General features: G+C 37.1%; 1 protein-coding gene across 3 annotated transcripts in view; it reads left to right on the top strand.

Moving 5' to 3' along the window:
- The first annotated feature begins 4264 nt into the window (after positions 1-4264).
- MAPKAP1 (mitogen-activated protein kinase associated protein 1) overlaps positions 4265-9314 on the top strand; it is a 252106-nt gene continuing 247056 nt past the window's right edge. For all 3 annotated transcript variants that reach the window (XM_011988689.1, XM_011988690.1, XM_011988688.1), the window contains exons 1-2: positions 4265-4594; positions 7012-7101. In XM_011988689.1, coding sequence (XP_011844079.1) covers positions 4336-4594; positions 7012-7101 — 349 coding nt within the window. In that variant the 5' untranslated portion in view covers positions 4265-4335. The remainder of the gene's footprint in view (positions 4595-7011; positions 7102-9314) is intronic.

The raw sequence follows: 9314 nt of genomic DNA, 5'->3' as shown, positions 1-9314 counted from the left end.
GGGGTTTCACCGTGTTAGCCAGGATGGTCTCGATCTCCTGACCTCGTGATCTGCCTGTCTCGGCCTCCCAAAGTGCTGGGATTACAGGCTTGAGCCGCCGCGCCCGGCCAAAATTTACCATTTTAACCATTTTAAAATGTGTAGTTCATTGGCATTACATACATTCACATTATGGTGCAACCATCACCACTGTCCATTTCCATAACTTTTCCATCTTCCCAAACTGAAATGTACCCATTAAATACTTTTCCCCCATTACTCCCTTCCTCCAGCCCCTAGCAACTGCCATTAGATTTTCTGTCAGTTTGACTACTTTAGGTACCTCATATAAATGGAATCATACAGTACTTGTCCTTTTGCGACTGACTTATTTCACTTAGCATAATGTTCTCAAGGTTCATCTATGTTGTAATGTGTCAGAATTTCCTGTGTTTGAAGGCTGAATAACATTCCGTCATTTGTATGTACTACATTTTGTTCATCCTCTACCATGTATTCTTAATCGCTGCTTAATATTGTGTTATATGTATGTGTCATGGCATATGTGTACTATTGTAGGTTCCTTTTAGATTTTCAGTATTACAAATTACTCTGAGATAAATACTTTACACAGTTATCTCCTTAGAACAAATCCTAGAGGTAGGATTGCCCAGATAGTATTCATGTTTTATATTTTGGTAAATATTACCAAATTACCTTCTAAAAAGTCCCAGTTTTCATTCCTTCATATTGTGCATGAGAGTGCCCATTTCTCTGAACCCTTGCCAGAGTTAGATTTTTAAAAATCTTTTTGATTTTTGCATAACTGATCAGAGAGTACAATTTGTTTTTATCCCTGATCTGAATGTCTTTGTCTTGGAAATCAAACATAGCTTCAAATGGCAATTTGCTGCTCTTTGGGAGATTTTTAAAAATATTCTTTTGGGTTTTGAAAATTAGTCTTCTTAGAATAAGTTGATAGTGTTCCAAGGTGACAATTTTGAAGGGCACATTGAAGAGATGCTCTTGTGTTAAGAAAAAAAGGCAATCCTTTATTTATAATCACACACTTACACCTGGCACATTCATATATGACTTATCTCTACAATGAAACTGAATAGTCCTTGGAAGTTAGACAGCAACATTTATTGAACTCCTGCCATGTGTAACAGCCTTTGTTGCCAGAAGGAATATGGTGTTATGGACCCTGTCCTTGTGGAACTTATAGTCTAAGTCTCTAAGTACACATAACGGGAGGTAAAAAGTGACATACACAATAATATGTTTTCTGGGGCAGTCCTGTGGGGGTTCCATATCAGAGTTGGTAGGGAATCAATATTTTTTGAATGAATCATACAGCTTCCTTAATGTATGAAGCCATAGTGTCCTAATAGAGAAGATATCTGCTATCGTTGAGGCATTTGTTCTGGAAGGATAAAGTTGGGGAGTTGGTGTGTGCCTTGAGAAGTGTTTGCCTATTCCTCTTGTCTTCAAAAGAAGTGATCTGTTTCCCTAGAATAGATTTTATTGAGGGTACTTCAGTATACTTTTGTCACTTTGCCTTTTGCCATTTGACTTTTTGGTGCTAGAACACCTATTAAATGTGTGATCGCTTCTCGGCCTTTTGGCTAAGATCAAGTGTATTAAATGTGTGATTTCTCATTAAAGCCCTTATTTTTGCAAGGGAGAACTATTCAGTATGAATTTGAAAGCACCTTCCTCTCTACTGGTGACTAGTTGCCTTCCTTTCATGCAAGGAGGACGGCTTATTGTGATTGCTGTAGAAGGATGTTTGCAGCTCTGATCTGTGATACTACGATTCCATAAATATTCTCATTTATAAATAAATCTGTGGTGTATATATTTTTTATGGTTATAGAGAAGTTTGTATTTTTACAAGTGAAATTTAAATGCTCACTGTTAATTTCGTATTTTTTTTCTGATCAATATCCTTAAAATGGTAGATTGACACTAATATTTCAGGGACCAGATGTCTCAGAAATTTGGTGCTTAAAAGAATCCCGTGGTATTAGGAGAGGTACTAGGTCTGAATTAGGGTATTAACTTTTTGATTCAGGGATACTTTACTCACCTTTGCATTTCCCAGTAGCCTCAGAGTAAAATAAGTACTCAAGGAATATATTAAGAGGGGAAAAAGTGAAGATTAATGTAATTCGCTTGATTAGAGATGCTTCTCAGTTGAATTTCTTTTTAATCTCAGTATCTTTATTTTAAGACCCACTAGGTGATGTCAACAGAATGATGTGTTTCCAGACAGCAATTTTTAAAACCTTAGTTAGCTGTAAGGATTTATTAGCAAGATTTCCTCTCTGTCTTCCATTTCTAGAAGAAATAGATTACAAGAAAATCTGGTGTTATAAGTCCTTCTAAAAGTAAATATCTTCTAGGACTGTTCCTGGAAACATAGTCAATCCAGCTTTCATATTCCTTGTACTTCGCAACGATTTTGCAGGGGCAGGAACTCACTCACATGACTTGCAGTGTCCTCTATCACAAAGGAAGCACAGACTTCTTTTATGTGCTGTGAACTTATAAGACAGATGGGATATTGACATATTTTAGGACTACTTTAAGCAAGAATTGATAGTTGAAATTATTAATATTTTTATCATTATTATTAATAGCTAACATTTATTTAATTACATGCCATGTATTTTTTTGAGCACTTTACCTGCATTATCTCCTACGTATCCTCTCATTCCTGAAGCTTCCATTTTATAAATGAAGGAAAAAAAAAGGAGGCTCAAAAAGGTTAAGTATTTTGACCAAGATTTTATAGCTAACAAGTAATAGGGCCAGGATTCGAACCTTTCTGTCTCTAGGGCCTAGTACCTAACCATTGTTCTGCAATATTTTCTTTGTTGAGTATTTTCACTTAGCCGAGAGGGTGCTATCTTGTTACTAGAATAAATATTATTACAGTGTTTTTTGTTTGTTTTGTTTTGTTTTAGAAGACAGGGTCTCACTATGTCACCCAGGCTGGAGTGCAATGGTGCAATCGTAGCTCACTGCAACCTTGAATGCTGTGGCTCAGGTGATCCTCCCACCTCAGCCTCATGAGTAACTAGGACTATAGTCACATCCCACCATGCCCAGCTAATTAAAAAATAATAAATAAATATATATGTATGTGTGTGTGTATATATATATTTTGTAGAGATAGAGTCTTTCTTGTGTTGTCCATGTTGGTCTTGAACTCCTGGACTCAAGCAGTCCTCCTGCCTTGGCCTCCCAAAGGGTTGAGAGTACAGGTGTGAATCACTGTGCCCAGCCTCATTACAGTTTTAACAGGACTGAGGAAGCAGTTTTTATAATTAAGTTTCTAAAATGAGAAGTTGATCGTATAGTAGGTAGTTTTGATTATAAGTTTTATTTTAAAAACACAGGCCGGGCATGGTGGCTCACGCCTGTGATTGCAACACTTTGGGAGGCCAAGGCGGGCAGATCAACTGAGGTTGGGAGTTTGAGACCAGCCTGACCAACATGAAGAAACCCTGTTTCTACTAAAAATACAAAATTAGCCAGGCATGGTGGTGCATCCCTGTAGTCCCAGCTACGCAGGAGGCTGAGGCAGGAGAATCACTTGTACCCGGGAGGTGGAGGTTGCGGTGAGCCAAGATGGCGCCACTGCACTCCAGCCTGGGCAACAAAAGTGATACTCTGTCTCAGAAAAAACAAACAAAACAACAGCAAAAACCACAGTACTATCTTGAAAGGAAAATACATTCATTAAGCAAAATTAATTTGGTGGTACATTTTTATAAAACCCCTAGTAACTCAGAAAGCATTGTCTGTGCCCTTTTAAACACTCACAACCATGTGACAGGAGGAGAAATATAAACTGATGAAATACAGTTTTGTACTTTAGCACATCATTTGAGGAAAATACAACTTGTTCCCCCATGACCTTATAAAGTAATGAGAAGATTGCATGATGGTGAAGGGAGAAAGAAAGGAAAATTTATTGTTTTAACAGTAGTTATGTGCTTTTGAGTGGCCTGACTTGTTAGGAGTTGCTGTGATTTGTTTTGCCAGAGTGCAAGCTTTCCTTTCTGATTTCTATGGAGATCTCATTGACTAGAGCTGCAGCCCCTAGTGCTTATAAGGATTTCCTTTCAGCTTAGACTTAATCCTTTTAAGCTCCACAGAACAGGGATAAATGTTGATTTTCAAGGTGGCATTTTACTACACTGAATTTGTCTGAAAAATGATTCAGTCATTTTCTGCCTTATTCTTAAATATTTGCTGTGTACATCATGTTTCTAGGTAGGTGAGCTCGTGAAACAATATGAAGAGGAGAAAATAGCCTTTTAAGGAAATTGGCCCACAGAAAGGATGGCCTTCTTGGACAATCCAACTATCATTCTAGCTCATATTCGACAGTCACATGTGACCAGTGATGACACGGGAATGTGTGAGATGGTTCTCATTGATCATGATGTTGACCTAGAGAAGATTCATCCTCCTTCAATGCCTGGAGACAGTGGGTCAGAAATTCAGGGAAGCAATGGTGAGACTCAGGGCTATGTGTATGCCCAGTCAGTCGATATTACCTCAAGTTGGGACTTTGGTATTAGAAGACGCTCAAACACAGGTAAACATTGTGTTCTAGTCATGTCTTCTGAGCTTTAAATCAGTAAACAGTCTTATGGAATAATGCATAATGTTGGAATAGGCTTAATGGGGGAAGTTTCTGGGTATTAATAGGAACACACGTATGTCAGACTAAGAGTGAGTCTGAGCAACATCTCCATCTCTGCGGCTGCGAATGGAGAGGGCCTCTAGAATGTTATTAGAAGTAGACAGAAGAGGGATAGTGAAAAAGTTGGTTAGGAGAACATGTTGGACGTTGTCTAACAAGTCATTGTTTAGAAAGGCAAGTGGACCGGCTTTGAGTGTCTTCACAGAGCAACATTAGTCCCAGTAGGTAGATTACCTGGAGACAGATTTCAGGTTGACATAATAAAAAACTTGTAACACAGAGAGGTGACCACCGAAGGAGAGCAGGCACTTCTTGCCCCTGGAGGAATTGTGGGGGAGTGGGGAAATGGGAGGAGACACCTGAGTATTTACTAGGGCTGGTTTTAGTAGCATTCTATACATAGGGTGTGAGGTTAGAAAAGGAGCCCCTATTTTTGATACTTTGCCTTTATTTTCTTAAATTGATCACGTTTTGATTTTTCTGGCTTGAAAACACTCAACTTTGGTATACATGTATTTAGTCATTAGCTTTAAAAGCTTATTGCGCATTTTCCCACATATTTTTTTGGTGGCCTTGTTTCAAGGGGAATGTGATGAACCAAGGACTTTTTTTTTTTTACTTAGACAAATTATTTAGAATATATATTGTAGTTCTAATATGACAGGTATTCTAGGAGATTTTTTTTTTTTAGATAATCAGAAAATATAATCTCCGAATTAGCAGTAACCTGCTAACTCCCAGGAAAGGTAATGGCAAGGAGATATAGTAGAACACTGAAAATACTTACGTATTTATTTTCATGGTCCAAATGTAAAATGCACATAAAGTAATATTGGAGGTAGAACTGGATACAATTTACAGTGAAAGACACATTCAGGTTTTGGTTCAGAATTCATTCAGTATCTGTGACATAAGAATAATTTGCTCTCATGATGAAAATAATTAATAGCATTTCCCAGTATCTAAAGGAACTTTTATCAAAATAGGATTTGAGTGAAGGTTTGAATATAATTTAGAACCATTGATTCTCAGTTCTCTAGTTGAAACTGACTTCCTTGCAGGTTATTGAGATGATATCTTATATGACAGGTTGAATGTATTTCAGTAGGAGAATGCTGCTAAATTGAGAGCTTTATGATTATATTACTTTGGCTGTACCCTTCACATTTATTAATTGCAATTGAATGTATTTTTCTTCAGTGGAATTTGGTTAGATATAGTGACATTGTCAGAATGCTTTCCCCAGCATAGTTTAAATTTCTGGTAAGATTATTTTCAGTATTTCCCAACCACAATGCTAACGCAGAAGTGTATAATTTCCTACCTTGAAAGAGGCTGAAAAAGAAATTAATTTATTTTCTATTAGCAAAATGCTGGGATAGGAAGCTGGAGATTAGCAAGAGAAAACTCATTTCAAGAGATGGCATCGATTGTGACTTTCTTTTTTATCGTGGTCTCCGTATGCAGCAGTTGTTCAGTGGATGCTGGGTGGTATTTCTCTAAAGGATCAGTTCACTGATTTTTGAAGGTTGATCAGCCAGTGGCAATATAATCACAAATGCATAATTTTAGGTGACTCTTGTTGGAATTTCTTCTGGTAGCACTTAGATGCTAATAATTAATTGAGATTGTAGGTTGTCTTAGTGACCAAAGAATTTACTTTTTAATCCATGCAGCATATCTTAAAATTTTGTAAAAGAAAAATTGTTCTTTTTAAGATTTGACTAATGTTACAAAGATACAAATCATTTATTTTACTACCTATAAACTGTTTCAGCCCACTGAAGAAAAGCTATGCTAATTTATATAGCTTTGACATTTTATAATTTTCATGATTTTTAGATAAAGGATTTTATATTTAAAACTTTAATAGTCTAGTCTGAGTTCATTTATCTTTAATTTTTGAAACGGGTAGAGTAATTCATAACAGTAATTTTATTCCTGTAATGTAATATTCACTTCAGTTCATTTGTGCATTAAAATTCCTTTAAGACCGTTATTAATGATTTATATAATGAAATGTCATATTAATCACAGAAGTTTTCACATTTTATTATTCTCTTCCATGTTAATACTATCTTTATGATCTCTATTAGTGTTTTATATCCTCTAATTTCAATTATAAATCAAGAATATTTTCATGTTTTTGTTGGTATTTGCTTTTCAGGGGTGCCACCTTTAAAATTTTATGACTTTTTCTCTACATATGCAATATAAAACATCTTTATTCATGTAAAGGTAGTTAATTATGTCTTTGTTTATGGTAAACTTTCATTGACAAACTTATAGTTATAATATTTCTTTTCAAGCTCAAAGATTAGAACGACTCCGAAAAGAGAGACAAAACCAGATCAAATGCAAAAATATTCAGTGGAAAGAAAGAAATTCTAAGCAATCAGGTAAATGGAAATGATTTTAATTCTTAATTTGAGATTTATATATTTAGTTTATTATGTAAGAACTTTTATTTTTAATTCATCCTTTTAAATCCTCTGGACAGGTACCTCTTGTGTTTTGAGCTTTAGGCTCTTTCTCTTGTGTGCCTTGACCCTCTGAAGCTATATGCTCTTTAGGTCTTGCCTTTTTGGCCACCCTTCACTCTGGGTCACAGGGATTGATGTGTGCAGGGGACATTTTTTATAAGCTGTCATGTCAGTACTTTTCTCTGATATTTTTTCAAAAATACAGGCCAAGGAGTACCCTATGATTTTTTTTTTTTTTTTTTTTGAGATGGAGTCTCACTCTGTCGCCCAGGCTAGAGTGCGATGGCATGATCTTGGCTCACTGCAACCTCCGCCTCCTGGGTTCAAGCGATTCTCCTGCCTCAGCCTCCTGAGTAACTGGGATTACGGGCGCATGCCAGCACACCTGGCTAATTTTGTATTTTTAGTAGAGATGGGGTTTCACCATGTTGGCCAGGCTGGTCTTGAACTCCTGACCTCCAGTAATCCACCCGCCATGGCCTCCTGAAGTGCTGGGGTTACAGGCATGAGCCACTGTGTCCAGCCGATTTTTGTTTTTTGTTTGAGACGGAGTCTTGCTGTGTCGCCCAGGCTGGAGTGCAGTGGTGCCATCTTGGTTTACTACAACCTCCGCCTCCCTGGTTCAAGCAATTCTTCTGCCTCAGCCTCCAGAGTAGTTGGGACTACAGGTGCACACCACCATGCCTAGCTAAATTTTGTATTTTTAGTAGAGACGGGGTTTCACCATGCCAGGCTGGTCTCGAACTCCTGTCTTCAAGTGATCCACCTGCCTCGGCTTTCCAAAGTGCTGGGATTATAGGTGTGAGCTACTGTGCTCAGCCCCTATGATATTTTGGATGAGTTTCTAGGTTATAGATTTCCCTTGGCAGTTCCAACCTAGACTTTTCCCTTGCCCCATTAGTGGGCCTAGTAACAGTCTTTTTTGCATATATGCAGATTCTTTTCCGTTAGGGTAAAAACCATTATGTTGCTGGTATCATTAGCATTTGCTGTATATTTTCATATAGTATGTGTATAAAGGCTGGTCATATTATATACTTTCAAAGCTTCAGTCTCAGCAAGAAGAAAAGACTTGGGGAAGAACAATTTCAGAAATAAAATGCTATTAAAATATTTTATAGTGGTTATATCATGTTTTCTAGACTTTCTCTTTTTTTGTCCTTTAAAAGAAATGTCTGCAGTCTGTCTTCTGTATCCTCCCAGCACCTCCCAATATCATATTGGCATGTAATGGATGCCTAATAAATATTTGTGGATTGGCTCCATTGTTACATAATAATTATAAGACTAATAATATTAAGATTTATTATACTAATAGCAGCCCCTACCTGGTGCTCTACTAGGTACTGTACATGCGTTACCTCTAATGCAGTGATCTTGCAAGGTGTAGGTATCATTGCTGTTGTTTACAGATAAGACAAAGGCTCAGGGATTTGATGAACTTGCCAAAGTTACCCAACAAGGACGGTAGTGTGATAATGAGATGTTTTGTTTTCAGCTCTGCCTGCATATAAAGGCCAGTCTCTCTGCGCTAAATCACACTCTGTAAAGTGCTTCTTGATTTCTCCTACTATGATTATAAACTCGAGTATCCTCAGTAGGTATGATTTTCTTCATGACTGCTACTAAGTGATGACTGTGTAGAACCAGAAGTCCCAATTGCTTGTTTTTCTTCCTTATATCTCATTCTGACTGTCCTTAAATGAAGTAGTTCTTCTTGAATTTCTCTTTATTTTTACTCTAAATACTTTCAGAATCTCACTAGGCTAGCCCCTCTGTTGATCCAGTTAACGTTTCTCTTTGTTGTATTTAATACAGATTGAAAATACTTTATATCACTTATCTTATTCACTTTCTTCAAATTTTTTATATATCTTAATGCAGTTCTTATTAATCTCTTCTTGATCAGTATATACAGAGCCAGTTTATCTAAGGTTCTCTGTCTCTCCAGCCACCCTTTATTTTTATTTGCCTTCTTCACTTCCGTATCTTAAAAAATTATAAATAAAGCACACAGTGAGGCCAGGCACCGTGGCTCACACCTGTAATCCCAACACTTTTGGAGGCCACGGCGTCAGATCACTTGAGGCCAGGAGTTTGAGATCAGCCTGGCCAACATAGTGAAAAAT

Source organism: Mandrillus leucophaeus, unplaced genomic scaffold, assembly GCF_000951045.1.
Source record: "Mandrillus leucophaeus isolate KB7577 unplaced genomic scaffold, Mleu.le_1.0 Scaffold335, whole genome shotgun sequence".
Taxonomy (NCBI): Eukaryota; Metazoa; Chordata; class Mammalia; order Primates; family Cercopithecidae; genus Mandrillus; species Mandrillus leucophaeus.
Note: the sequence above shows the minus strand (reverse complement) of the source record. Positions and strands in the feature narration are given on the sequence as shown.